General features: G+C 40.9%; 5 protein-coding genes across 5 annotated transcripts in view; 3 read left to right on the plus strand and 2 right to left on the minus strand.

Annotated features, from left to right (window-relative positions):
* The first annotated feature begins 156 nt into the window (after positions 1-156).
* LOC109468897 (mitochondrial pyruvate carrier 2-like) lies at positions 157-1,813 on the plus strand. The gene is made up of 2 exons (XM_019767277.1): positions 157-536; positions 1,153-1,813. Exons 1-2 carry the CDS (start codon positions 285-287, stop codon positions 1,309-1,311), a joined length of 411 nt encoding a protein of 136 aa, XP_019622836.1. The 5' UTR covers positions 157-284; the 3' UTR covers positions 1,312-1,813.
* A 139-nt stretch (positions 1,814-1,952) lies between these two features.
* Positions 1,953-13,916, minus strand: LOC109468932 (cytochrome P450 3A41-like). The gene is made up of 15 exons (XM_019767313.1): positions 13,774-13,916; positions 11,806-11,902; positions 11,269-11,327; positions 10,843-10,939; positions 10,047-10,169; positions 9,536-9,624; positions 8,492-8,640; positions 7,920-8,050; positions 7,271-7,424; positions 6,339-6,499; positions 5,820-5,908; positions 5,136-5,273; positions 4,790-4,895; positions 4,350-4,406; positions 1,953-3,637 (listed from the first exon to the last, which is right to left on the minus strand). The coding sequence occupies exons 1-15, from the start codon at positions 13,848-13,850 to the stop codon at positions 3,545-3,547; spliced, it is 1,620 nt and encodes a 539-aa protein (XP_019622872.1). The 5' UTR covers positions 13,851-13,916; the 3' UTR covers positions 1,953-3,544.
* Positions 13,917-15,603: 1,687 nt separating this feature from the next.
* On the plus strand, positions 15,604-18,424 carry LOC109468506 (cadherin EGF LAG seven-pass G-type receptor 3-like). The gene is made up of 7 exons (XM_019766749.1): positions 15,604-15,646; positions 15,819-15,881; positions 16,279-16,581; positions 16,806-17,096; positions 17,328-17,441; positions 17,650-17,733; positions 18,188-18,424. Exons 1-7 carry the CDS (start codon positions 15,604-15,606, stop codon positions 18,301-18,303), a joined length of 1,014 nt encoding a protein of 337 aa, XP_019622308.1. The 3' UTR covers positions 18,304-18,424.
* A 624-nt stretch (positions 18,425-19,048) lies between these two features.
* LOC109468938 lies at positions 19,049-24,810 on the plus strand. Its single transcript, XM_019767318.1, has 8 exons — positions 19,049-19,271; positions 20,994-21,046; positions 21,240-21,281; positions 21,915-22,148; positions 22,318-22,384; positions 23,376-23,465; positions 23,835-23,933; positions 24,549-24,810. The coding sequence occupies exons 1-8, from the start codon at positions 19,205-19,207 to the stop codon at positions 24,662-24,664; spliced, it is 768 nt and encodes a 255-aa protein (XP_019622877.1). The 5' UTR covers positions 19,049-19,204; the 3' UTR covers positions 24,665-24,810.
* A 40-nt stretch (positions 24,811-24,850) lies between these two features.
* The window catches only part of LOC109468834, a 9,130-nt gene continuing 6,243 nt past the window's right edge, over positions 24,851-27,737 (minus strand). Inside the window, exons 11-13 of the mRNA XM_019767174.1 lie at positions 26,408-26,521; positions 25,828-25,935; positions 24,851-25,468 (exon numbers count right to left, since the gene is read on the minus strand). Of these exons, the coding sequence (XP_019622733.1) occupies positions 25,356-25,468; positions 25,828-25,935; positions 26,408-26,521 (335 nt within the window). The 3' untranslated portion in view covers positions 24,851-25,355. The remainder of the gene's footprint in view (positions 25,469-25,827; positions 25,936-26,407; positions 26,522-27,737) is intronic.

The raw sequence follows: 27,737 nt of genomic DNA on the forward strand, positions 1-27,737 counted from the left end.
CAGACATAACGAATCACAGAATATTTGTGCTAGAAATAAAAAGTTTACAATAGAATTAATTTTTATAAAACACTATGAGAGCTATTGATGAAAAATATGTACAAAGAAATAAAATACCTTATTTTCTTTCTGATTGTGGTGATATCGTCCGTTCCGGTCAAAGTTCAGTACGAAATCTTACCGCCATTTTTGTTGTGTTCGATACACGGATGTAGAGAGTTTCTGGCATACTTTTGGCGATTTAACTCCACTTCGCGACGCTCTACTAGCTCAAATCGTCCTAAATGAGTGCGGTAGGACTCCGAGGCCTCATCATGAGGCTCGACAAGCGGGTGGAAGCGCTTCTTCCTCAGAGAATTCGCGCGGTTTGGAACCACCCAGCCGGGCCGAAGACGATCTTTTTCTGGGCTCCGTCCTTCAAGTGGGCGCTCGTTATCGCCGGGATAGCCGACGTCGTCCGACCGCCTGAGAAGCTCAGCGTCTACCAGTCCAGCGCTCTGGCTGCTACGGGGTGTATCTGGTCTAGATACTCGTTTGTAAGGGTTCAGATTTTGTTGTTTTTGAGGGGGAGGGGCGTTCTCAGCTTCTGTTCTACAGTAGCAAGGTCATACTGAGGTCAGGAATTTTAAACGCCCCCCACAACGAAGTTATTCGATTTTCTGCATGCTCAGATCATGTCAAGGTTGACAAACGTACGTTTGAAGTCCTTTTAAGTTCTTTTAAAAGGACTTTCCCCTTTCTTTCTCTTAATAGTTAATTTTCAGGGTTGCTATGTACAACCAAAGTTTGGTACAACCTTTTTTCTATATGGTACATGTACATGTACGTTATGTAAGAAGCAAAGGTCTTAAAGTTCTGGTGGGACTTGCGTAATCGTCAAGCAGATGTTGGGGGAAGGACAAAATGTTGTTGTCTGACACCCCATTATCTTGCAACTTAGACCCTCCACATATTTTTCCCAACACGATTTCTGCCACAGACATCCATACAACTTTGCAGTATCAGTAATATTAAGTGTAACTGTGTAAGTTTATACACTATAATGACTGTATAACTCAAAAGTGTTGTTTAGAACTAGCTGGTGAAGGTTGTTTGTCATCATTATGAACATCATGTACAGTCAAGATTTCTTCTTTTTCTTATCTCCAACAGGTCATCATCCCAGTGAACTACAACTTGTTCAGCGTGAACATTTTCGTAGCTGCCACAGGGTTCTTCCAGCTCTCTAGGATATATATGTACAAACAATCTTTGAAGGAACTTCCACCAGCAGAAACAGCAGAAGAACCAGAAAAAACGTCCGCGGCATAAGGCTTATCGGATAGTTGTGTGTACTATCAATGCACTGTGTTTTAGCTATTGGAATGAAGCCTTAGATAGAGATTTAAGGAATTGTACGGTTGGAGTTTTAGCTTTCAATTCAAGTCGCGAAAACTGCCACTTGTCGCACTTTTGCCTGTAGCTATGGCCGCACTCAGGATGGCTGACCTACTGCTTTGGTCATGTGACCTCACAGGGTCATGGGTCAAAGTTGACTGAATTACAGATCACTGTTATGTGTCTATTGATGTATTTTAATGAAGACCAAAGAAAATATCCCATATGAAGAGGTGTATACTGTGGACAATGAAGCATAGCATATCTGTTTGGTCAATTGATGTCCATAAATATGAAATGTTCAAAAGAACTTCTCGACAATACGTATTCTCAAATTTTAACACCAGTGATCCTCAAATTTCAAGGGTAAAGAAACAACATTCAACCAAAGATTGTTGCATTTCCACAGAGATATGTTTCCTTATTGGTATTTATTGAAAAAACAAAGGATGTTTCAATTATATATGTATTTATATTTGCTGTGGAAGTGGGAATCAATCTTCAAATTATTTTCCAGTCATTTACATCAGTATTACATAAGACTGAAAGAGAGAGAGACATACGATGTGTCAAATTTTGTTTTGCAAGCCTCTTGCCCATCCCAATCTAGATATTTGAGTTCTGCTACTAAGTCAATACAACCAGCTTTTGTTGTGATAGGTGTAACTACCATATAGTTAATTACACTAAGTTAGCAAAAGGTAACAAAGAAACCAAGAGGGGCCCTACTGTCAAAAATTTAATAACCATGTTAACCTGTTATAGGCTACAAATTCTATCTGGCAAATGTACACAGTGAAAAACTAAGCGTACCAAAAGTTAAAGGATGTGAAATGTACAGTTTGCTGTTCACTGGCATAATAACCTAGTGATGAAGAAGTAACCTAGTAATGAAGAAGTACCTGTGGCTTTTTTTAGGGTATTTTTGTTTGCTGGTGTTTACACTAAAGTTATTTGGGTCAATGTTGTTTGTGGTAAAATTAGGGTTATTGTGAAGTCATTGAGATCTATGCAGTAGGGTACTTTAAATTAGGGGTTAGGGTTAGATTGTGAAGTGTTGACAAAACTGGGCTACAAGAGCCAGTGGAAACCATCATATAAAAGTGGCTAAGGTGTGTATGTTTTAGATATATTGGACTTTCACCTTTGCACACAAAGTCTTATTCAAAGGCCAATGATTTAATACTACTGTCAGAAAGTTTCAAGCTGTGGTCAAGAAAGGTATTCCCTTGTAAGACTTGTTTTCTGTATGGGTAGTTGAAAAGGAAGCTTATTCAGACATTTTTTTTTTAATTGTTAGCTTAACTGTTGAATTCTTGAATGTGTTCAGCTGGCTATTTAGTGTAATGCTTAAAACATTGTGTTGGGAAGAGGTACTCAGTATCTAATACCTTGTCTACTTGGAAGATGGGTTAGAGTGTCTTGTGTTGACATGGCTGTTACAGCAGATTGTATAATTCAGTAATAGTTGTGTGTAAAGATATTTGTACTCGTATGTGTGTACAGGGAAATCCAGATAATGAGCTGAATTGTACAAAATTGTCCATAAGTGTTAAAAACGCTTGAGTTTTATCTGTAATGTATTTCAACACTGTGACTATTTGAGGCACAAAAGGACAAGTATGTTGTTTTATTCGGAAAGAGATCTCTGGCTAACGTGTGGTTTGAGCCTTGAAACAATAAAAATCAATAAAAATGCAGGACATTCTTTTTGTTTTAAATGTTGTTATGCTAATATTTGTTATTTACACAATTCCTAAAATACCCCTAAATACTAACTTACATGTAGCCCTGGTGTAGGGTTAGTCTCAGTCATAGACAGGAAGTGTGTGTGACAATCCTATAGTATTTCCATAATTCAAACCGGACTACTCAAGTCCAAGCTTAGATCTAGCAACGATTTTTGGCACCAGCCTGGGTGGAGCCTGTAGTATGGTATAGTATAGTGATTCAGTTGAAAATACTCTAAAATCACGCAAATGCATCCCTAAGCATCCACTTCTGCATATCGCATCCAAAACCCCTGGCATTAAATCTGAAGTTCAAATTTACCTCAATGCCTGTAATACCTTCTTTAGTTGGAATGTCATCAATTTGTTTAGCATGTGACAAGTAAAGGTTTGCTCTTTCTTTTCTCTTCTCTTTCTTTTCCAGGAACCAAAATGGATCAGTCGCTTCCAGGACGCAGCGGCTCCGCCCGCAGCCGAATCCCGTTCTCTGGGGTGGCTAGCACCGTGTACTTACTGATCTTCAGTGGGATCTGAGGAAAGCACATGGGAATCAAAGATTATTGAAGCAGCAAACTAACATTCAAAGCAACTGTATCATATTTATTGTACATTCGCATTGTTTAGCCGAAAAACTACTGCTCTGTTTATTCTTTAAAGTATACACATTCAGGTATATGGTGACCAGCCCCCCCCCACACTTCAATTTGCCACGTAATGTGTCGGAGTATTTCAAATACATCCCTAATTTTAAAGAATGCACTTCGAATCACAGAACCATGTCTGACCCATTCAAGCATGGAGTTGGATAGGCACGGTTCTGGATATGATAGAAACTTTCCAGAACCGTGCCTGATACTAACCCTAACCCATTCAGGCATAGAACTAGATAGGCACGGTTCTGGATACGATACGGCCTGAACGTAATCTCCAAGGGAATCATTCGGTGGCAAGGCAGTATCCATTGGAGTAGTGTCCATTAGCCACCGATCGCGAAGTGCTGGCAGATCTTCGAAGACTGATGGACACTCCTCTGGCCAATAGATACTGTCGTGCCACCGTATGATCTGCTTGGAGATTACGTTCAGACCGTATCTTATCCAGAACTGTGCCTATCTAGTTCCATGCCTGAATGTGTTAGGGTTATGGTCAGGCACGGTTCTGGATAGTCTCTATCATATCCAGAACCGTGCCTATATAGCTCTAGACCTGAATGAATTAGCCTTAACGAACTGCAGAACGTACTTCGGTATCGGGTCCGGTGACGAAGCGATACTTCATCAGCACCTTGGCCAGTCCAACCTTATAATAATAATAATAATAATGGTTTATTTGCTTCATACACACAGATTCCACTTTGCAGCCATTGCTGAAGTACCGTAGTGGACTGTTTACATTGTGTCTAACTGCTACACATCGTAACAGCATAAATGGTAGTAAAATATTAAGATAAAAATGGCGGGTAGGTGACGAAATAGGTTTAAAACATTACATAGATCTACATTTGTTGATAACATTGTGCGTAGGTACTAGGATAAATTAAAAGCATCACATAGGTCTATATAAGTAGAAAACATTAGGCGTTGAAATAGCGGATGTTTTATTAGATAAAAGTACAACGTAGATAAAAGTATTTAGTAATACATAGATCTGAAGTATTTAAGTATCTAGCATATAGGGCGTACCTTCAGCTCCATCAGAGCAAGCCGCATCCCGATGCAGTTCCTCGGTCCCACCCCGAACGGCAGCCAATCGTACGGGTCCCTCTTCTCTCTCTCCTCCTTAGTGAACCTACAGTGGTGTACGTTGGTAAAAATTAGTCATCCAGGGTTGACTACAAGCTATTTATTCAGAATTGTAACATGACAATACAAAGTGTGCACTAGGCAGCAAGTATGGATACATAGATCCAACACAAAATGTTCTCTCACCTAGAGCTTTCCACCAGTCACCCTGGTCTTCCTCAGTACTAGACTGACCCAGTGAGGCTTGTCATGTGACTAGATACCTTACTAAACTTAAGGACTGTACCTTTCAGGGATGAACTTGTATGGCTCTGGCCAGCGTTCGGGGTCGTAGTGGATTCCAAGGAAAGGAATGACAACCTTCGTGTTCTTCGGGATGGTCAGCCATTTCAGCTTGACCTCTTCCCCTGCAATACGGTCACAGCTGGAGAAGTACAAATAAAGGTAATAAAATTGTACCATGATGTAACCCAACACCAGTTACCATGGTGACAGACGTCTGCTTCAGGTCATTGACCGTATTTGTTTGGAGAAGAAAAAACAGTAAAAACAATATGTTTCCTTCGGCAAACATAAAAATCTTTACTCTAAATTTCTATCCTTTGGCAGATATCCATTTTAATATCTTATAACACAGCAGAGGCACCAGTCGACCCGAAGACGTGGCCCCAGACACGAGAACATTCTGTCGGCTAGGAACCGCATGAACTGTACCAAGTAGTAAATGGACTCTTAAACACTAGGTAGATATATTCTAATCTTTGCTTATTCTAGATTGCAATTTTTATGTACTTATATTGTTTAGGTTTAAATGTGTGTTTTATTTGTGTGCTTATACTTGCCTTGTGTGTGAACCACAACGTCAACACAAGCCCCCGCTGCCTGTGGCCCACGAGTATTGTATTGTTTTCAATTTCAATGAATCAAATCAAATCACTAATATGATCACTGTTCGTGCAGTGGAACGTACTTGGGAACAGAAGAATACATGCGGAGGGTCTCGTTGATGCACATATCAAGATACGGCATGCTGTGGACAACCTCGTAGTCCACTACGTCCTGTAAAACATGGATACCACACAGGTCAGTATAAGTATGTTGGACTTGAGAATATTTAGTGTTTTCAGCGATTGGTAAAAGATGATAAGAAGTTGCCATTGATATTGCAATGATCACGTTGGTAGATACGATGTTTGTCTCGTATTTGGTAGGTCTTAAATCCTAGTCAAGTTGTACCAGAACTGGTACATAACATTCTCTCTTAGCATTTGGGAAAGAGTGTGGTAGCCCAGCCCAGGGCCCTTCCAGTAATCATTTTCCGTCAGAATTTTGGGAATTTTTGCTCCATAAGGGTCAATATACATTGGGACAGTGTGGTTTCAACTCAGTAGATAAATGGCTAGTATATTGGCTTTGAAAGATCGGCTTCCCAAGCCCGAAAAACTGCACTGGATGCCTTTAAGTTTATCGTCTACATCTGAGGACGTACCCTGTCCTCCATGACTTGGTTGATCTCCTGCCTGACCCTGTCCTGTGCCTCCTGATGCAAAGCCAGGTTATACAGCGTGAACGCCATGGTGTTGGCCGAGTTCTCATAACCGGCGGCGAAGAACAGAAACGCGTTTGCTACAACATCGTCTTTGGACAGGGCTGAAATCAGAATCATGTCATTGTTGAAGAGGTTCATCAGTCATGTAGAATTAACAGTTAGTAGAAATTCTTCGATCAGTGACTGTATTTTTGGAAGGTAGATTACGTACCTCCAAATTTTCGATGTCCACTGTACATCTTGTTCACGGAGTTGGAACGTGCCGGGATGAATCGCAATGAAGGTTGGGAGCTGTCCAAGTCCTACCTACCCCTACTCCGCAAGGAGGCGGGGGAGGCCAGAAGATCCACACAAGTCTCGACCTAGTCTCGTGTTCTCGCGAGACTAGGTCACTCCGTGAACAAGATGTACAGTGGACATCGAACATTTGGAGGTACGTAATCTACTTTACAAAAATACAGTCACTGATCGAAGAATTTCTACTAACAGAATCATGTCAGTTTCATTATTAATATTTCCTAAGTTTTAAGGAGGAGGACATTGTACAAGCCTTTCAGACTTCTTTCTTCCTCCTGCACACTGCTTTTTCTTTGTTTTGCATATTTGTTTATTAATGTTTGTCGTTTTATCGGTGCAATGTGTGAAGGTTCTGTATCTGTATAGCCAGTATAAGCGCCTTTTAGTGTAACACACCAGCTTCGCAGGCACGCGGCGCGGCGGCAGCTAAACAACCCTTTTTGCAAAGGCAACATTAGCGAGCAAGTACAGCATATTTCACTACCAGCCCACATTTAACGAAAACAATATGTTTTCCTTCGTTAAACATAATAAGCATAGTACAAACTGCCATTTGATTAAGGTTAAACACATACGTTTCTTCGTTCCTTGCACTTCGGTCTCTTGAACGTCATTGTTGTCGACGTCATCATTGAGGTCAACGTCATCATGGTTGTCCACGTCATCATTGTTGTCAACGTCATCATCCTTGTGAGCATCCATCAGCAGTTGCATAAGGTCCACACGGCCCTGAAAACATAAGCAAACTTTATTGCACAACAATTGTACAATAAAACTGGTCTGAACAAAGATTACACAGAGATCAAAATTTCAACAATCACATCAGGATAACGAATGACCAATCACTTCATAACGTAATCTCGCGAGAGTTACGGTTACAGACACGTGGCCTTATTCAAACGAGATTTTACGGATACGTGACATAAGTAATTGATCAAAACTGCCAGGGAGTGATTGGTCATTCATTATCCTGATGACAAAGCTACAGGACTTGAACAGTCAAAAAATTTGGTGAGGTGCAATGTTTGTGCTAAAATTAAAGTTCAAACCTTTTTTAATGTTAAGAGGACGTGTATGAAGGTATTGACATTTATCTTGATTAGATCTGTATGGATTGAGTTAGCTTTTCCTGCATCAATCCAGTTGTACGCATTCATTCAAACTGTACTGTTAGAGAGTTACTGTATTAGGCCACTTATTTAGAGATCAGATTCAGACACTTACACGACTTTGTCCATTCTGCCTCATCTCCATGACCTGCTCAAAGATGCTGTAGAAGAAGTTAATAACATCCCTGCCCAGAAAGTTGTAATTCAACTTCTCCAAAATCGGCTTCATGATACTGGGGAACAGGACTGCAGGGTGAAACAAACGGACAGAAAGAGGGAAATGCTTGTATAGTTATATTGTCGTTGTCTTTATATAATTACGCATATACGATGCATGAAACAATCACTTGATGTTAATATCTACACCTGTTTTACATCATAAGAATATATGATGAGACTAGAAAGGTAACATTTGCAAGGAAATGCGTAACGTGTACCTTCGCATATGGTTTAAAACCCTCCTGCTTCAAAATTGCAACATGATGTAACCCAACACCAGTTACCATGGTGACAGACGTCTGGTTCAGGTCATTGACCTTGTTGGTTTGCAGAAGAGGAAACAGAGCAAAAACAATATGTTTTCCTTCGCTAGACATAAAAATATCTCAAAGCTCATTAGTCTTTTTACTCAGTAACTTACCAATCTGATGAAACTATTCGCGGATGAAAATCTACTGGTGTACTTACGCATGAGCCAGATCAGTGGATTGAAGAAGTTAGAACTAAACGTCTTCTTCAAATGGATGACGAAGGGGTCACGTGGGTTCCGCTGTGAATCCACGTCCAATCCAAACCCTGTCCGGGCGGTGACGTCAGTAAGGAATGCACTCGTCAGTCTGAAAGTCATTTTATTCTGTTTAAAATTTTTGATGATGAATTTGTTGACCCTTGAACCTCTCCCCTGCATGATGACCACAATGAAAAGCGGCCTGTTGGCCGAATTGTGTATTTTCATCAATAAATAAAGGCGCAAACAAATAATGATCGGTTTATTGAAAGAAAGAAACTCAATACAATCTGGCATAGCAGTCGGCAGACTGAATTAGCGTTAGACATTACAAAAGGTGTTAAGATCAGTCAAATTGATGAAATCTAACAACACCTCAAATATATTGACACATTATAAGATATTTATAGTTCATTCAGTACTTTTGTCATTACAGAGATACATAAAAGCTACTACCACATTTAAAAGGTCTACAGATCATTCAATAATCTAGTCATTGCGGGGATGGTACTGATTAATAGTATTTCGGACGAAGTTTTGTGGACAAAAATCAGGATAGTTTTGTTACATTGGCAGGGATACAGGGAAACATAACAATCGTTTCTCTTCCTTTGTAAGTATAGTGTGTGAAATATAAAATATACCTTCTCCATTCAGGCATTATGTGTATAATATATTGAATCTTTAATTGCATGTTCATGCCCATGGGGCTAAATGCATACAGAGTGTGGTGTTACATTTACATTATATTGAGTAACATGATACATAGGTTACAAGGATAACAGAATAGCGTAAAAGTTTTAACAACTACTAGAGAATAAACTAATCTAGGTCTTGAATATTTCTTCTCTCTTTTTAAAGCAATTGGAGATAATTCACATAGTTTTTCTTTTGTATGGTCATTACTGGTGGACATGAGACGACTGAATAACTCTTCTTTTCTTTCTCTTTTTATATTTACAATATGTTTTGCAAAAAATGATGCCTAAGAAAGGGAAACTCACTCCTTTATGTCGAAGGATTCCCCTTTTTCTCCAAAGCTGCGGATATTTCCCAGTAGCAGGTCTGCACAGCTGTTTATTGCTTCTGTCATCTGCCAAGAGAACGTCAAAGCAAGCTCCGTTACATGTGCATAGACACCAGCTACACTTACACCATTATAAAACAAGTTTGAAGTGTAATTTCCAACACAAGATTTTCGACTGTACAACTCCAGTCCTTGTCAAGAAAAGGTCTTTGTTTCATAATGCCTTCTACCAACACAGATGAACGTCCAAGATACAGTTACACCAAAAAAGGCCCTTCAACCGTTATGATTTAAATGTACCTCTACTACTAGACACGTAATATTGTAACAGAAGTTCAAATTAAAGTTCTTGTCACTCTCTTTCCGTCAAACACAGCGTTTGATGATGTTTAGAATCAAAAATATTGTTCCAACACGAAGAAGTTCTCTCGCCTAGAGCTTTCGACCAGTCACTCTCTGGTCTTCTTCAATAGACTGACCCAGTGTACCTGTTTAAGTTTGCCCCCGCTGAAGGCCGGACTGATGATCCTTCGTAGGTTCTTCCACTCCTCGTCTAACAGCGAGGAGATCATGAGATTCTGCGGCTTTACATCCAGATCCAGGCTTCCTGTCTTCAGTTAGATACATGATAAAGCTTGTCCAAAAATTCCATAATGATTTGGTATCATTATTATATATAGTACATATAAATAATACATGCTGTGTCATGTATGTATGCCTGTACATTAGAATTACATCAGATGCAACATAACAAGTTCACCATCATTACTTAATAATTACAATATATACAGCACTACAAAGACTACACAGTAGACTACACAGTACACAGTAATAACTACAATACACACAGGAAGAGTAGTTAAGAACTGTTGTTCTTTTACTAATGGAGTTCATATAAACATATTAAATACATGAGCATCCAGCTTAAAAGAACAACCTCTGTCAGCAAATGTAAAATTTTTACCTCCCAAATTTAGACAGTCTTCCTTTGAACATGCAGTGAATATCACATTGAAAAGAATTACCAATACAGTACCAGCAGCCTGTACGAAAAGACTGAAAAACTCCTTCTTACACAAGGCAATATGCCTGTACAACGAGTCTTCGCCGTCTTTACTTTAGTGCCCATGTGAGGCTTTTTGTAATGTTTTTGTTCGTGTGTTTGTATATGTTTTGCAATGTTAATTTGTATTTGCCAGACAATCAACTGTAAAAAAATCAGTGTTTTTTGTATAGGCTGTGAGGCTGTTTTTTTTTTATAAATAAACAGTTCTGTAAACTCACTGCGCGGTTAGCGAACTTGTGGAACTGCTTGACGAAGATTTCCCTCAGCATCTCTGGGTCAGAAATCACCAGGACTGGAACACGGCCGTTGAAAACTCTGAGCGACAAAATTGATTTGAGAGATGTAACGTAAAAGCACCTTCCCAATACTACATAGCTTTGTGGGGTACACATGTATATTAGTCTTATAGTATGCTTGTTATATGGCAATTGCAGTCGATGCCATCCTTTGTACCTTGTACAGTTCTTGGTCCCTAAGGCTCATTATGTTTTCTGCACAGACAGGAAAACAGTTATTTTGCAACTTCTCTATCATATATGAAAGCGGCCTATAATTGTACATTGGACCTTTCACTTTAAGTGAATTCTTGTCAAGTACACAATAAATGCATGTTGCAAAAATGAGTTAGAACGTTCAAAACTTACCCGTACACCTTACCATAGGTAGCTATAGCTTCTGTCTGAGCCTCAACATTATAGAAACCCTGGAATGTAACATATGAACATGAACATATCGATGAAGGTTAGACACCCAGGTAATGAGATACACAAAATAACAGTTACTAAAGCAACTGGTTAAATTTTGAAAACTGTTTTTCAATGATGAAAAGTAGTGAATGCTACATGAAACGTCTGACAGTTTTCAAAATCTATCCAGTTGCTTGGGTGACTTTAAAAAAGGTAAACTTGCATATGCGTCGATGAAGGTTAGACATCCAGGTAACACGATGCTCCAAAAAGCAGTTACACAAGCAACTGGATATGATTGAAAAATATTTCCAAAATCATATCCAGTTGCTTGTTTAACTGCTTTTTGACGAAACTTGCAGTGTGTCAATTTTTTGGCCTATAAATGTACGAGGAACGTGTATTTAGCCCACATATTCCCTAATGTATTTTGATTATTATTGATTCAAGAATTAATTTTAAAAAATGTTGAGAAAACAAAAAACTACCCCTCACCGCCTTCATAGTCTGATGCAGGTTTCCAATGAGTGGTAATGGTGTGGGGCCAGGTACGCCCATCTTCTTCAATGCCTGCATGGGCCGCACTGCGTACCTAAAAAAATATTTCTTTTAAATCTATTCAACACAACAATACGACGAATGCACTATTCAGCGAGTATTCTGATATCGTTCACACCAAATACATACATTACATGTAACATAGAAGCATAGATAAACTGTCAATAATAAGGCAAATACATTCATAACATTATCTAGTAAATCTCATTTGTATTTTTATAGTAGAATGGAATGTCAGCATACCTCTCACAGATAGGACTTACTAGTACAGTCGGACAAGGGCAAAGTGTAATAATCTAGATCTAATCAGAAAAAAAAAGAATTGTATTGGTAAATGCCAGAATTTTCATAGTGGCATTTGCTAGTTAAGTGGAGATTAAGACCGCAAAATGTAGGTTAAACAACGCAAGTGTCAATTTGATTACTTTTTGTGGGAGTGGTAGAATGATAATTTTTATTAATTGACAACTTCTGTTATTTTTGTGGAAAGACTGTTAATTCATACACTTTTTTTTACATAAGCACCTTTGCTTGCGTAGTCAATCACAAAAATTTTAATACGTTAGTCGGAAACTTAATATCCTTTGGTGAAGGTATGATATCGTGGAACTCTAGTCCAGCCTGGTGCTGTAATGTTTCATTTGTAAACAGTATCGGGCCTTTCAACAAGTCCGATAATTTGGGACTTAACAATGGTAGTAAATCAAACTACTGGACTTGTGAGACAATGATGTTTATTTGCACATTCATGCCTACGCGGGCTAAGTGCAGTACTTGATTGTTTACATGAGACATATAAGTGGCAAGATCGTCTGGCAAGACGACAAGCTAGGGCCCATGAGACATAGCGACATGAAACATTGCACACAGGTGAACTAACATTTAAGGCTATTATTGATACTCTCCAAGCAGAGGTTGATGGTGAAAGATCGTTTGCTTTTTATATATGGTCCGTTTTGGGGGGGTCTCTACCACCACCAACAAAAAGACAAAAACGGACCATATTATATAAAAAGCAAATGATCTTCCACCATCAACCTCTGCTTGGAGAGTATACCATTGATTATATAGTTAACGTGAGTTTAGGATGACATAAGACAAGTATTTTGTGCCCTAAACTCTACTTGACCCTGGGGGAGTGTAAGGCCCGAATATGCATGGTCACAGACCAAGGTTATATGAGTCTGCTGTTTGTTCAGCTTGTTAATTGGTAACGCTGTATTCACACAGAAAAGGTATGCCTGAAAAAGTCTTTGAACGTATGTATACTGTGACTATCTTGATGTTTTAAGTATCATTAAATGGAATTGGGTTAGATCAAAAGTAAAGAGTATGGGCTGTATGATATGAGATCTTGCGCCTGGAGAGTTAAGCGAGGGGGCGTTCCCGATATTTATTACTAGACATGGCGACGGCACACTCATGTTTTTCCAACTTATTTTTATGCCGCCACCAACGCAGACAAACGCATAAACGAACAACAGACATACTCATTTTCACCTGAGTAAAGTGAGAAAATTCTATAAAGTGCCTTTCCCAAGAGCACAAGATAGGTGGCATTCAAACTCGGGACTTCTTGGTTCTGAGCCGAACGCTCTGTCGTTCCGACACACGACCCCACGAACATTGGAACGTGAAAAAATTGAACGTGGAACATTGACCTAAAGGCCTAGGAGGACTAGGGGTGCCACCAGAGTATACAGCAGTGCAAATATAGTGCAATCTTACTAGTTTATAGTGCAATTTTGCGAAACACAGTGCAATTGTATTAGTATACAGTGCAATTTTACCAATAAACAGTGCAAATTTACTTGTAACATTGCACTATATACTCTGGCACCCCTGAGGACAGGACAGGAAACACCAAACCAGCTCGCCAGACTGGCCAAAGTCACGTTTACTCACAGGTAAAACAGGACAGGCAGTATGGCCAGTAGAACCCAGGACAGGGGGATGGGTACGGGCAGGAAGCCCAGATCCATGTTGGCGATGGCCTCCCGGTTCAGGTTCTGTGAAGTTTTTCCTTGCGATGATTTAAGTCCTGTTACACCGGAAGTGACGTTTGTTCTGTGGCGCAGCTTAGACTCTGTACCGGTCGTTGACCTTATGCAAGTGCCTTTGCCAAGTATTTATTATACCATTGACTATGGCTAAACAAGCCATCGAAGTAAAAAAAAAAAGAGGCTATAACTTGAACTGAATGGAACGCTGAAATCTTCTATTATGTGAAGCGCGGAAAAAAATAGTGCCTTTATTCGGCGTTTTCTGTCAGGTGAAGGGCGGGAAAAAAATTCAGGTCTTTTTCAGCGTTTTCTGTCAGGATATTTTCTGTAAGGAAAAGCGCGGGAAAAATTCGCGCCTTTTTCAGCGTTTTCTGTGCCAATGTTTTGCGTTCCCTTGAGGAGTTTGCTCACGACTCAAAACCAATCAGGCCTCACGCGGAGTACGTACATACTACTCTGCTTATCTCCAATCAGATATCTTCGTGGCTGCAAGACAGTAAAAAATTGTTAGGGCATTATTTCAGATCCAAGACTTCGATTTTTGTGGAGAAGACAAATACCATAGCTGACGCAACGGAAGCAGGCTATACATGGCGCGGAAAAAACAACCCCTGGGCGTGGAAACCTGGCATCTGTTATCGACCAGGAAATCAACTTTGGTGCTTTTATAGCCGCGGAGCTTGGTGCCTCTAACTCAAACGTCTGCAAGAGTGATGTTATTCGCAGTGACGCTTCTCCTGTGCTGCCTTGGCAGCGTACAGGCAGTCCGACGTAAGTAGATTTGTTATTGTATCATAAACGTTTAGTAGTATACATGCTTATGTGATTTTACTAATGTGCTTATATCTCTTGAGAGCATTTCTAAAGTAACGAAGCAGAAAACTTCGGTAGTAATTCCTAACTTTTATCTAACATGTTGCCAACCGGGCAAGAGAAAAGTTAAAATGCCCGTTTTGTTAGCCTTGGTCACAGTTGAAATTGTTTCCTAGTGGGCGAAGCTCATCTTAGGCCCCGGCTAACCTGGCCCTTGTGTCCAAACTTATTTTAGCTGCCGAGTATCTGGGGTGTTTTTGTTGACAAGGTTTAGAACAACCATGGCCCGATATTGGGGCTCCTCTACTCAAGGCTGTCATGTATCACGTATACGATGAGAGTCGTTTGAAAAGGTCTTGCCATCTATTACTCATTACTGACATGCATAACATGTGTGAATATAGGGCCATGACTTATGTTTAAAGAGAATATAATAAGAAAGCGATGAAGCGATATCTTACATGTATCCTTCTGGTCACATAGTTAAATATGTTTTCGGTAGCAACAGTGACGTGTCAAGGACTGGCCGACATGATGGAGAGAGGCCTCTCAGTGGAACGTGGAATCAGCTGGAAATGGGGCGATCAGGTGAGAAAATCCATTGATATCCCTTTAGCAGGATACGCACGTCCATCCATTGGACATTTTTGGTTGATCAGAAATACCCCAGGCATCTTTTTTTCTAAGAGATTTATTGTGTCTTGTTATATGTCTATTTTTCCACGCTATTAAGACATTCAGTTGGCTGTCGGCTGTTAGTTGTTGTTGTTGGCATCCTTCCGCCTCGGACGACGAGCTTTAATGTTTTATCTTTTATCTGTAGGGGTCTGGCTTCAAGGGCAATGCCATTGAACCAACCACGGGCATTATACTAGATTGGCAGGTTAAATGGCATGACGGACATACCAATTTCTATCGGATGGGTTACGACAAAGGATACGACCTGTTCCCGACCAATCTAGGTAGAGTACTTTTTCACTCTTTTGTCAGTGACTTTTATCATATGTTTCTTTACAAACAGGCGATTACTTAACTCCCTCTTCCAATACAATACGTATACAATGGACATGCCTTACATGTGCTATTGCTATATTTGTAAGAATATAATACACATTGCCTTCATCATTTTTTCAGGTTGCCGCCATGAGACTCCTGATCCAAGCCCCTTTGAGCCGAATGATGTCTGCTGTACAGCAGGTATGACATTCATTTTGAAATTAGTTCTGGATCACTCATGTCTAAATTGAAATTGTATGAGAATGTTAATAAACAATTTTGTATGATGTGTGAAAGGCGTGACCTTTTCAAGTATGAAAGATAATTTGTATGCCTGACCAGGGGTTGCTATAACACACTCTAAATTCCACCACTATTTTGTAAAGTTGAAATAATCACATGGGTTTGTTATATGACATTGTATAACAAATGGTATACATGCTATATGTATACAAAATTAATGGTATTACATGTTACATATATGCATAACAAATGGTATTACATGTTATATGCATAACAAATGGTATATACATATTTTTCAAATCAATAAAGTTACCAGATACACACTATGACACAACACCCCACCCTTACTCCCCAGAGTGCGCGCATATCATCATTTTTGGCTCCGCCACGGAGCAGCTCAGTCGCATGACCACCTACAGTCTGACGCGGTTGGAGCACGAGGGCCGCCCCGTTTACGCCAGCGACACCGGGCCTGACTTCCTCTACTACCATGGCCCAACCTCGAAGTGGATGGTGGGACCTTCCGTGGGAGCTCCAGAGGGGGCCGGTCTGTCTGTGTCTGACACTGCCCTGAGCCCTGACCGAATTCAAGCCACCTGGAGGCACTATTCAAACAACCAGTGGACCGAGAATCATGACATTCAAGCAAAGTGTTCTGGTAAATCTTATAAATTCATACAGATTATTATCACAGGAGGAGGCTTAAATCTTGCGCAAGTCATGAGAATGTACATATTCTGCTAAATGTATATTGAATACCTGTTACATGTATCAAAAATTGAAGGTATCATTTGGCACATGCATAAATACATTCAACTATTCATTGTTTGACCTCAATTGCTGAAATATTGATATCTGATACCAAAATGCTGATGTTTGCAGAATGTCAGCAAATTACCATCTCTGGATCCACTCAATCTTCCTGTATGACATACACCCTGACGGAGCAGACCCACGAACGACGCCCTGTGTACTCCAGCGACACTACAACTGACTTTCTCTACTTCTACGGGCCTCAATCCTCTTGGCTCGTTGGACCGACAGTCGGATCATCGACGGCCGGCATGTCAGTGGAAGACAGCCATCTATACCCCGACCAAATCAACGGCGCATGGGTGATCCGTCAGGGTTCTAGATCGGTGACGTTTCCAAATGTTGTGGCAACCTGTACTGGTAAGTTGTTGGTAAACAATGTCTATGACGAGGCGAGGACCCTGCTGCATTGAGCCATCTTAATATATCTCACAAACTCACTTTCTCTGTCCTTTTCGCACACAAAATCAGTTATAAGAACACTTATGTTTCCTTCCATTTTTTTTTTTGTTGTTGTTAACTTTGATACAATTTTATTTAGCCATCAGGCATTACAAATAATACAACCGTCTATTATAAACTTCCATACAGATATCAATCAGTGCGCCTCCTCTCCTTGCCTTAACGGCGGGACGTGTATCGACTTGCACAACGCCTACTCATGCACCTGCGTGGTTGGATGGGAAGGAGAAAACTGCGAGTTGGGTTTGTGATCACTCTTTTTTTTCATCACCAGCATTGTGCATGATAGGAACATGGTTGAAATACAAGTAAAAACTGCTAACCCCTGCAAGATAATACAAGGTAAGTACGCTTTCATTCTAATCTAAGTAAGTCGCACTGTAGCCTTGCCATTTTTAATACCATTTTAAACTGCAACTTTCTTGACATGTGCTCATTTCTTTCCACCCAGACAAGGATGATTGTGCCATAGCCAATTGCGACACAGGATTCGAGTGCATGGATCTTCCTGGGTTCTACGCTTGCGTTCCTCAAGGTATATGTCCGGTCCCTCAATTATTGCATCACAAAAATGTACCTGAATATCATTTATTGGTATCAGTACTACAGTGTTCAATTCAAAATTCAGAAGACACGTTTATTTCAAAAGGTACAAGATGACATCGGTGCATACTCCAAATGTCACTTGTACTGTGATCACGCACACACACACACACACACACACACACACACACACACACACACACATATAGTCAAACCTTTGTAAGAATGCCACCCAAGGTACTGGGCAAAAGTAGTTACTAAACAAAGTCATGGAATAGGAGTGCCCTAGTTAGTGGTGAAATGATTAAGTTTATAAATAATTATTAAATGAAGTATAATAATACATCTGTTCCTTAATATCAAACTCGACATCGATGGATGCACACGTTATGAGCACTGTTTTCTCTCGGTCTATTAGACACTAACTTTGTATGTTCTTTATGTAGGTTTCCAGCTAGGCAGGGGCCAGACCAACCGATCCACCTGCAATCCTGAGTCCTGTGCCAAAGGCTGGATTTGCGAGGTCCGGGAGGCCGGCTACGCCTGCCTACCGAACCAGTAACGCCCTCAGTGGTTGGCCCAAACGAATGGTCTCCAACCATCTAACAACTTCTGTGATTGGTCAGATGGTTTGGAAGGGCGGTAACAGCGAAAGGAAGTTTGTCTTGAAATAAATTCTTTGAAGCAGGCTTCTCGACTTAAATTCACTGCTTGTTTGCTCACTGCTAACCACCAGAATGTCAGGTTTCTATGATAACCCCACTCATAAAAAAATACTAATCTCCAAGCAGATCATTCGGTGGCTGCAATACAGTACTGTATCAGATTGGCAATTCGCGCCTTTTTCAGAGTTTTCTGTCAGGACTGTTCTGTCAGAGAAAGCGCGGGAAAAATCCGCGCCCTTTTTTCGTTCTTTCGTTCAGCGTTTTCTGTTAGCATATCGTTTTATGCTACTTCTGTCGCCCTTTTTTCGGTATTTTCTATCAGGATGTGTCAGGTAGAGCGCGGGGAAAATTCGCGCCTTTTATCAGAGTTTTCTGTCAGCATGTCGTCTTATGTTCTGTCAGGTGAAGCGCGGGGAAAATATTCGCGCCCTTTTTCAGCGTTTTCTGCCAACATATCGTCTGACTCAGACGATATGCTGACAGAAAACGATTCGTCTTGAAATCGTGACTACGAAGTCCTTCTGAACAGTAGAACACCGAACAATAAAACTCTCCAGTTGTTTACCCAGTTTAACCCCTGAATGATTCACACAGGACGTAAAAGTTAACCATTTACAGTCGGCAAACAGCGGGCAGAGGAATTTGAGGGCTGGGTCACAAATTCCACAACACTCGTGCAGTTGTTCGTAACGTTAGGATAAAAACCGCCCCATGTGACGATCTTGAACAGTTTCTAGCTAGACCACAGACTGAGAGGACGTGTTTTGTGTGTGCGGTGGAAGATTCGTGGCTTTAAACATGTCGGGTTTTGTGTTCAACGTCTTTTGTGCAGGACTGTTGGTGGTAGCAGTTTACGGTGCTGCAGGTGGGTCAACTGAGATTTTTCTTACGCCAAAGAAATTGAGATTTTGTAAAAATAACAGGTGGATCTACAAACTTAAGATTTCTAGGATTTGTGTTAGGCTGTTAACTTATCATCATAGTCTACAACTATGTCCGTTGACAGTTGGTGAATACTACTTAGTAGTAGTAAAGTTTCCCCAGATAAGGTAAATGAAATGCAAATAACGCTACTAGATGCTCATTGGATCATCTTTGATAAGTTATTTCCTCTGACAAGTTAGTCAAAATTTTTCGTAATTTTCCTTACTTGATTATAGTTATAGACTTCAAAAAAAAGGCCTATGATACGGCAATCGCTGGGTGACTAGAATTGGAGTTGTGTTACCCTTGATTTTATAATTGGAATATGAATATGATGCGCGATGTCAAAGTATAATCTTAAAGACAACGAATGTCATAAAATCTGTCAATTATTTGGTAGCAGCGGTTGCAATCTTTAGATAGGGGTAAACTCATCTGTATGTAACGTTATATTGCAGAATTATACACTGTTGGGGAGTCAGAATGCCTTGATTGCACTTAGCTCTACTTGGACAATGTTGTCTTGTCTCACTGTCTCACACTAAATGTTTAAACGTTGCTAACCAACCATACAGATACAAGATACAAAATATACAACTATTTTGACGATACTGCTCTGCCACACCCACAATATTTTTTAAACGTTGCTACCCAACCTGACACTGATACCAGTGTTATTTCTCGTATACTGGATACAGAGTGGTATACATACAAACATGGAGAAGCCAAAATATAAATCAATCGATTGATAGTTCTAGATTGTTTGACCACTTACAACAACAGATAGACACCACCCAGTATCGATGGTGTATTGTGTACTTCAAAGACTCAATGTCACCGAGTACAGTAGGGGCATCATCATTAGGTAGCGCTAGAGTTAAATGTTCAAAGGTTAGGTGTAACACGTCGTTCGGTGTGATGTAGCCAGCTGCCGCCGCGCCGCGTGCCTGTGAAGCTGATGTGTTACGCAAAAGGGCGGTTATACCGGCTATACAGATAGAGAAGCTGGTGTGTTACGCCGAACGGCGGTTACCCCGGCTATACAGAAGCTGGTGTGTTACGCCGAGGGGCGGTTATACCAGCTATACAGATACAGAAGCTGGTGTGGTACGCCGAAAAGCGGTTATATCGGCTATACAGATACAGGTATACAGAGAGACCGGTCACATATGCCATACCATCGTCATACGACAGGAAACCCAATGCATTCTTGCAATGGTCATGCATGTGCCCAGCAGAATTTATGGAAAAGGCTGTCTTAGATTTTTGTCGGTACATGGTCCTACCACAACCTGCTTGTAAGTTCATACGGCGACCAAAGACCATACCCTTAAGTGCAAAACAAGTGCAAAGCAAATAGACAAGACCTCTGCCCAAAGTACAATACACACAAGCAGTTAGCGTAGAGGTGGTGGTGACGCTTAATTTAGATAAAGTTTGTATGAGTTTGTGTACCGTCGCGAAGTGGAGAAAATATCTTAGTAGTAACACCGACATCTAATTGCTCTACTATTGGCTTGTTTATATTAATATGTGTTTGATCAGCCCCACAATTGAGAGGATAGGTTGTGACGTATTTATGACGTCGATTCACCCAAATAGGGACGTTACTATGGATACGGAACAAAGAAACTGATGTTTTGTCGCTTTGTCTTCATTTCAGTCCCTGCAAAACCAAAGTACAACAGTGAGAAATCCCTGAGTTCAGCTCAGAAAGTAAGTCTAGGCCATTTTCTCTTTTGTCAGTGATTTCTTTGCATTGAATTATGCAGGATTTGGATAGAAAACTTGCCTTAATTGTGAAATATCGTTAACATATCTGATTTGGAATACGAATACAATACAGTACGTCTCTGTCGCGATGTATCTTTAAATTAAGATATTAAAATAACATTTCTGTACCTCACAGGTTGAGTTACTGAAAGAACAGCTGGAAGAACTACAGAAGAACGTGAGTACTCAAGACAAAACAGGGATCAGTAACTACGTCATCTGACGTCATTTCCCTTTGTTATTCTTTGTTTTGGAGAATTTAAGTGGGTGATCTTAGTAACATCACGCGTGCACAAAGTGTAGGATTGATGTGGTCAACGCTTAGAATTCCTCTTGGTACCCTAAGCGTAAATGAAGTTGAAGATACCTACTACTGTAGCATCAGTAATCCTGAGACATCCACACTTCAGATAATCCAAGAGTTCAGATATTTCGTAAGAAGACCCGACGATAACTCTATCCAGAACCGTGCCTATCTAGCTTAATGTCAGTACGGCCTTAAACTACTCGTAGATAGATAAACTAGATAAAATGGGTTAGGGTTAGGGTTAGGTTCAGGCGCGACCTCTGGATAGTGTAACCAAGAACGTAACTTTGCCCCTGATACGGTTCTGGATACCCATGGAGTCCGTGTAATATTCAGAACTGTGTCTGAGCATGGTGTTGGATAAAGCACGGCTTTAGATACTACAACACTATTCTTTCTTTGGGGGGGGGCGTAGGGAACAAGTGAAAATAATTATATGACAACTGACAGCTGCTCTCTACCATTTCGAAAAGTAGATCAAACACATTTTTCTCTCCTTTTCAGTTGTACAAGTTGTCAGACACGTTTTCATCCGAGCAAGAGGAGGAAAAAGCTTCAGAGACCGTCCCCACCAAAGCTCCGGAGAAAAAGCCGACAACAAATCCACCGACTGACCCGTCAGAAGAACTCGAGGCCAAAAACTTCGTGGACTCCGTGGCGGCCTCCCTAGAGAAACCCCGGGAACGAGGGCGTGGGTCTGGGAACGAGCTCACGCAGGAGGATGTTGATTTTCTACAGGTCATTACGTCATTACAATTTTTTTTCCACTTTAACGTTTTGGCTTGTGTGAGTTTGTATATTCAGTGAACATCAATTATAACTTGTATGTCATTAAGTCGTGGCCCAGGGTATTTGATGTTTAATCTCCGATTGCTAAAGAAACTTACACATCATCTGATCTTCACAGGAACTCAAGAGCTTCTTTAAGAAAAAGGCGACTCAGATGGTGCAGGAGACAAAGGAAGAAACCGATGGTAAGTTTTCAACATTAAAGATTCAAAATCAAGTAATCTCTTCTAATCTCTGATTCAAAATGAAGTACTCTGATTATGTTTACCTTTGCAGGAGGACAGCACATTGTTTTTGCTGTTTCATCTTCTTCTCCAAACAAATAAAATCAATGACCTGGACCAGACGTAGCAGTCAGCCTGTGGTGTTGGGTTACATTTTGTAGCAGGGCAGAACTAGAGAGGCTGCTCACCATGTATTTTATATAAATGTGTTTGACTCTTTGAGTATAAAGAAACAGAGCAGTAGTTCATTAGGATAGACCAATTGTGAAAGTAAACATGCATTTGCTTTTCTAGTCTCTTGTTTCTTGTTATACCTGTATACCTCAGACACAGTGGGTAGGGGGAGATTAACAGGCAAGATGAAAGATGAAAAGATCAGGCACAGAAAATAGGATGAACCTGAAGGTCAATAAAACTTAAGATACTTCCCGGACGTCCGAAATCTCTTTATCTGTATGCCCCAGATACAGACTTGGCTGCTCTGGCCCAGATCCTGTCGTCCAACACCCGGACAGTTGTGGACACCCTGCCGGAGGAGACAGAGTACTTCCGGGAGGGGGCAAAGTTCATGGATCGACCTTACAACATGGACGAACTGGGGGAACCGGACGGTTAGTCATTCATTATTCATTCATTTATCCATTCATTCATTCATCCATTCATGCCTGCATTCATTCACCCACCCAATGTATTCTTTCATCCATTCGTTCATTCATCCATTCATTTATCCATTCATTCTTCCATCCACTCATTCATTCGTCCATTCATCCATCCATCCACCCATCCACCCCACCATCCATCCATCCATCCGTCTTTCCACCCACCCACCCATCCATTCATTCATTCATTTATTCATTTCTTTCCATCGTTCTCTCAGTAGTAGATGGGTGATCATGATAAGAAATCAGTCCCCTTTTCCGTAGGTTCCATATCTTAGATTTCTTGTTTTCAGATGAATTAAAGAAGGAATCCCAACCCTCTGAGAAAAAGGCAGCCACCAGGACACATTCTGCAAAGAAAGAGGCTCAGCAGAAAAACGAAGGTAAAATTAAGGTAGAATAACGAAGGGTGGCTAGGTTAATTAGTGGACACAGGATCAAGAAGCTTCGGGTTCGATCCCTGGCTTTTTCAGCTAGATGTCGACAGGGACTTTAACACCTGCTATTTGAGTTTGGTTGGGGAGGTAGAAGATGGTGGAAGGAGAGGGAAGGGCTTGATCTTCGAATACCAGCACTAGACACAACATTCTACTGCCCCTAAAGCCCCAAAAGGCTATGGGGCTACTTGTGCCTTGTTTTAGCGACAATGTGATCTGTGGTTTACATGACTAAAGAAATACTCGCGTTTAAATCCCTTTTCTAAGTGTAATGTTTTTATGTAGATTGTTGAAGTTGACACAATTTTTTCCCAGACGCCCTTGCGGACCGTCTCCAGGCGGACCTGCGCGAGGCATCACGGGAAGGCATCACCCTGGAGGCGCTGCTCAAACAGATGAAAGAGGACACCGCAAGTACGTTCTGGCCTCTGATTGGTGGAAAGTTCTTACGAAATTGTACACGTCACCACATGCCTTAAATTCTGGTCGGTGATTGGTCCTGATACATCCTGCTTAAAATTCTTCGGAATTAAAATCGTACCGCTGCGTTAGACCTTCAAATAATTTTTGAACAATAGGATAGATGGAATATACACAAGGAAATTATTTGTTACTCAAGCAACTGGATAGATTTTAAGAACTTTTGTTAGTCGTTCGTTCCATGTACATGTAGCATCCACTACTTTTCGTCAGTGACTGATGAGCAGTCTGGCAGTTTTCAAAATCTTTCCAGTTACTTCAGTAACAATTTCCTTATGTATCCCATTACCTGGATGTCTAACCTTAATCTGCAAGCAGATCATATGGTGGCAAGGTAGTATCCATTGGCCAGAGGAGTGTCCATTAGACACCGAAGATCTGCTGATAGTGAAGCAGGTGGATAATTGATAGATGGCTAACAGCTTGCCACCGTAGTATCTGCTTGGATATATATATATTATATATAGAGAGAGAGGGGGGGAGGGAGAAAGAAAGGGGGGTAGGGAGAGAGAGAGATTGTTTTCTAAACCTGTGTTGTTCTTCCTGTAGGACTGAACGAGGAGAGCCGTCGTCAGGCCCTCCAGCTGCAGGGGAAGCGGGAACCCCGGGAACAGAGCGGGGAGGAAAACCTCATCGCGCTAGCCGAGGGGCAACTTGCCATGTAATCAGCAGTCTGTGTTCTTAACTCCGGATCCCATGAGTCCATACACTAAGAATACCACACTTAGAGAAAGATTATGAATTTTAAAGGATGTGGTAACACGGTGTACTAGTATGCACACTTCAGGTATGCAGGTGTTTCAGTTTTTCTTCGGTTACAGGGCGTAACTATGAGAGTTGATTTTACCTGGTACGCTCTAAAAAAAGCATGGATTTGAATAAAACAGGTAGTACTTATTTTATAAAGCCATTTATATAGATCTTTTGAGGCGATAGTACCAAGATATTTGTCAGAATCTCTCTAAAACATTCAGATACAATTTGTGCAAAATCTAACCTTTCTGTACATGTTACACATAATCTTATAATGTCAATCTTATTCTACATTCCATAAAAACAACACCAATTACACACGTTGTCAATACAGCTAACGTTGAGACTATCCACATCCATGCAAGGTAGGCATGGTACTGGATGCAATACCATTCAACCACCAAGTCTTGTATCTCTGTGATCATTTAAATGAATTTCAAGCATTATTCACTAGAAGTATGTTATATGCAAGAAAAACAATAATGCTGGCAGTGTCGGTATTATTTTCTGGCCACATGATAGTAAAAGAAGCTAAGGCCATTATCTATACAATTGTTGAATGATTTGCTCGATGTCACATTTCCGAAGAATGCTAGGTGCATGTTACTCCGGTGGAATGCATTTGTAGCCATCGTCCGCATTTGTGCAGTTCCATCCTTTAGGACAGGAGGCGCTGCTGCACTCGCCAAACGGCAGAACACTTCTCTTCCTGCGACCTGCAACATAGAATACAGTAACTGTCGTGTATTTGGAAAAAAAATCTTATGTGTTCGTCCTAGGCTGCCAAAGACGACCTCTAATATACAATACACTTGTCCAGTCATGTGTGTGTTGACCTTTAACCTCCTGATCACGTGACTACATTTTCAATAGCTGATGAAAGATGGCTACTGCCGTCTGAAAGCATCCCAACACTAGTTACCATGGTGACAGACGCCTGTTCCAGGTCATTGGCCTTATAAGTTTGGCTACTCGGGGGAGGGGGGTCTAAAATGGTATTTTGCTTTATAAAAAAAATGTAACTTCAGGGATATCAGTGACTACACTCCTGCGTCGTTTGTGGTAGATGACTTACCTTGGTAGTATCCGTTGCCCGGAAACTTGCAGACGAAGGCCCCGGCCTGGTTGACACAGTAGAACGGTTTGGGGCAGACGATGTCGTACTTCGTGCACAGGTCAACAGCTAAGTAGATAAAACATGTTCTGTTAGTGAGAACATTTCTCCCTGATGTCACATGGTAAAGATCGTACATATCTGTATCTGTATAACCGGTATAACCGCCTTTCGGCGTAACACACCAGCTTCGCGGGCATGCGGCGCGGCGGCAGCGTATGGTAAATCCTTCCAACTTTTCTGAGTAAAACAACACCTAGTTGTCGTCAAAATAAATTTCTAATGGGCTACCAGTTTAGGGCAAAAGGCAAGACTACACGATACGTGTTCTAGAAGTACTTATTGAAGTACACATACTGTACTTTCCAGCGTTCCAACGTCTTTCCAGTTCTAAGCGACAATACAGCGACCAAAGTTGCAGTTCTGTGACCATTGATTTAATAATGAAGCATCATGCAGCAAGGGCTAGGACAGCTAAAGCAGCGGTGTAGAAACATGTACGTTTCGGCCACTGTACTTAAACTAACATGAACAGACATACCGCTTTCGCACTGTAGCCCGGTGAAGGCCAGTGTGCAGTTGCAGGTGAAGGTGTTCAGCCCATCTATACACTCCCCTCCGTTCCCGCACGGTCTGGACGCACACTCGTCTATGTCTGCAATGAAACAGGAAATATTCGTTATTCAAGAAGAAACGAAGCAAAACAATATATCGTCCTGCAAAGATAAACATAAATATTATCATGAAACTTCATCTGTGTTGGTAGTTACATGTTCAGATCAACTTTTGATCCAACACAAAGAAGGTATCTGGTAGGCGATGTCTTCGCTCAACCGCGACGGGGGCCGACATCGTCTACCAGATACCGTTCACCCAGTGTTGACGTCACATTTGAAAGAAGCCACATGACAAGCCTCACTGGGTCAGTCGACTGAGGAAGGCCAGAGTGACTGGTCCAAAGCTCTAGGTGATAGAACTTCTTTGTGTCGGATCTAAAGTTTTTAATTTAAACAAACATGATATTGTACAAGTACAAAATTCACAGTAACGTACAGAGTAACGGGTCGAAAGCTCTAGGTGAGAGAACATCTTTGTGTCGGATCAAAAGTTTTAACTTTAAACAAACATAATATTGTACAAGAACAAAAACCACAGTAACGTACGCCAAAAAGCAGTTACTCAAGCAACTGGATATGATTTTGAAAACGTCAGACGTTTCAGCTAGTATCCACTAGCTTTCGTCAGTGACTGAGAGACCAGAGGGGAAATGCAGGTTTATAAGCACAACCTTTTGATTGATATGCAAATAAAGTGAAGACAAATTTTTGGAAGTCGAAAATGGAACAAAAGTCAGACAAGTCAAGACAAGATAATGCAAATTAGTCAGAAAACTCCTGTTATACAGAACAGGAGCTTAAGTGTTGTCTGTCCTCGGGGCTGGGAGTGCCAAATCCCAAGTACCGGAAAGATCGACCCGTACGCCCCCCTTCCTGTTGAGGGTGGGTTGTACATTCTTTCATATATTGCCTCTTTAACACCCGTTCCCACCAGCGTGTTTCGCGGTCTAAGACATCCGTGGACTCGAGTTTGAAAGAGTGACCCTGGTTGTGTTGTAGGTGGTGGAAAATAGCTGAGGAGTAGCCGTTGGCACTAGGTCGGCAATGTTCTTTGTACCTTACTTTAAGCGGTCGACTTGTCTCTCCGATGTAGGTGTTGTTACAATTGGGCTCCTCACATTTGAGTCTGTAAATAACATTCGCCTTGGTACCCTTGTGAGGTCGGTCCTTAGGGTGTACCAGTCTTTGTCTGAGGGTTGAGTGAGGTTTGAAGTTAGTGGCTATGTTGAAGTTTTTGGAAGATCCGTCGGAGTT

This window comes from Branchiostoma belcheri, unplaced genomic scaffold (assembly GCF_001625305.1).
Source record: "Branchiostoma belcheri isolate BF01 breed outbred unplaced genomic scaffold, Haploidv18h27 scaffold2, whole genome shotgun sequence".
In the NCBI taxonomy this organism is placed as follows: Eukaryota; Metazoa; Chordata; class Leptocardii; order Amphioxiformes; family Branchiostomatidae; genus Branchiostoma; species Branchiostoma belcheri.

What these genes read in the sequence shown, in the direction of transcription:
- LOC109468897 (XM_019767277.1), top strand. Translation starts at nt 285, where the DNA reads ATGAGTGCGGTAGGACTCCGAGGCCTCATCATGAGGCTCGACAAGCGG. An exon ending in TCTGGTCTAGATACTCGTTT is followed by an intron (nt 537 to 1,152) that starts GTAAGGGTTCAG and finishes TATCTCCAACAG; the next exon opens with GTCATCATCCCAGTGAACTA.
- LOC109468932 (XM_019767313.1), bottom strand. Translation starts at nt 13,850, where the DNA reads ATGGATCTGGGCTTCCTGCCCGTACCCATCCCCCTGTCCTGGGTTCTA. An exon ending in GAATCCTTCGACATAAAGGA is followed by an intron (nt 8,641 to 9,535) that starts GTGAGTTTCCCT and finishes AATGACTTTCAG; the next exon opens with ACTGACGAGTGCATTCCTTA. An exon ending in AGTGCAAGGAACGAAGAAAC is followed by an intron (nt 6,500 to 7,270) that starts GTATGTGTTTAA and finishes TTCTGATTTCAG; the next exon opens with CCCTGTCCAAAGACGATGTT.
- LOC109468506 (XM_019766749.1), top strand. Translation starts at nt 15,604, where the DNA reads ATGGGTTACGACAAAGGATACGACCTGTTCCCGACCAATCTAG. An exon ending in CCTGTTCCCGACCAATCTAG is followed by an intron (nt 15,647 to 15,818) that starts GTAGAGTACTTT and finishes TCATTTTTTCAG; the next exon opens with GTTGCCGCCATGAGACTCCT. An exon ending in TGTTGTGGCAACCTGTACTG is followed by an intron (nt 17,097 to 17,327) that starts GTAAGTTGTTGG and finishes ACTTCCATACAG; the next exon opens with ATATCAATCAGTGCGCCTCC.
- LOC109468938 (XM_019767318.1), top strand. Translation starts at nt 19,205, where the DNA reads ATGTCGGGTTTTGTGTTCAACGTCTTTTGTGCAGGACTGTTGGTGGTA. An exon ending in AGCAGTTTACGGTGCTGCAG is followed by an intron (nt 19,272 to 20,993) that starts GTGGGTCAACTG and finishes TCTTCATTTCAG; the next exon opens with TCCCTGCAAAACCAAAGTAC. An exon ending in AGGATGTTGATTTTCTACAG is followed by an intron (nt 22,149 to 22,317) that starts GTCATTACGTCA and finishes TGATCTTCACAG; the next exon opens with GAACTCAAGAGCTTCTTTAA.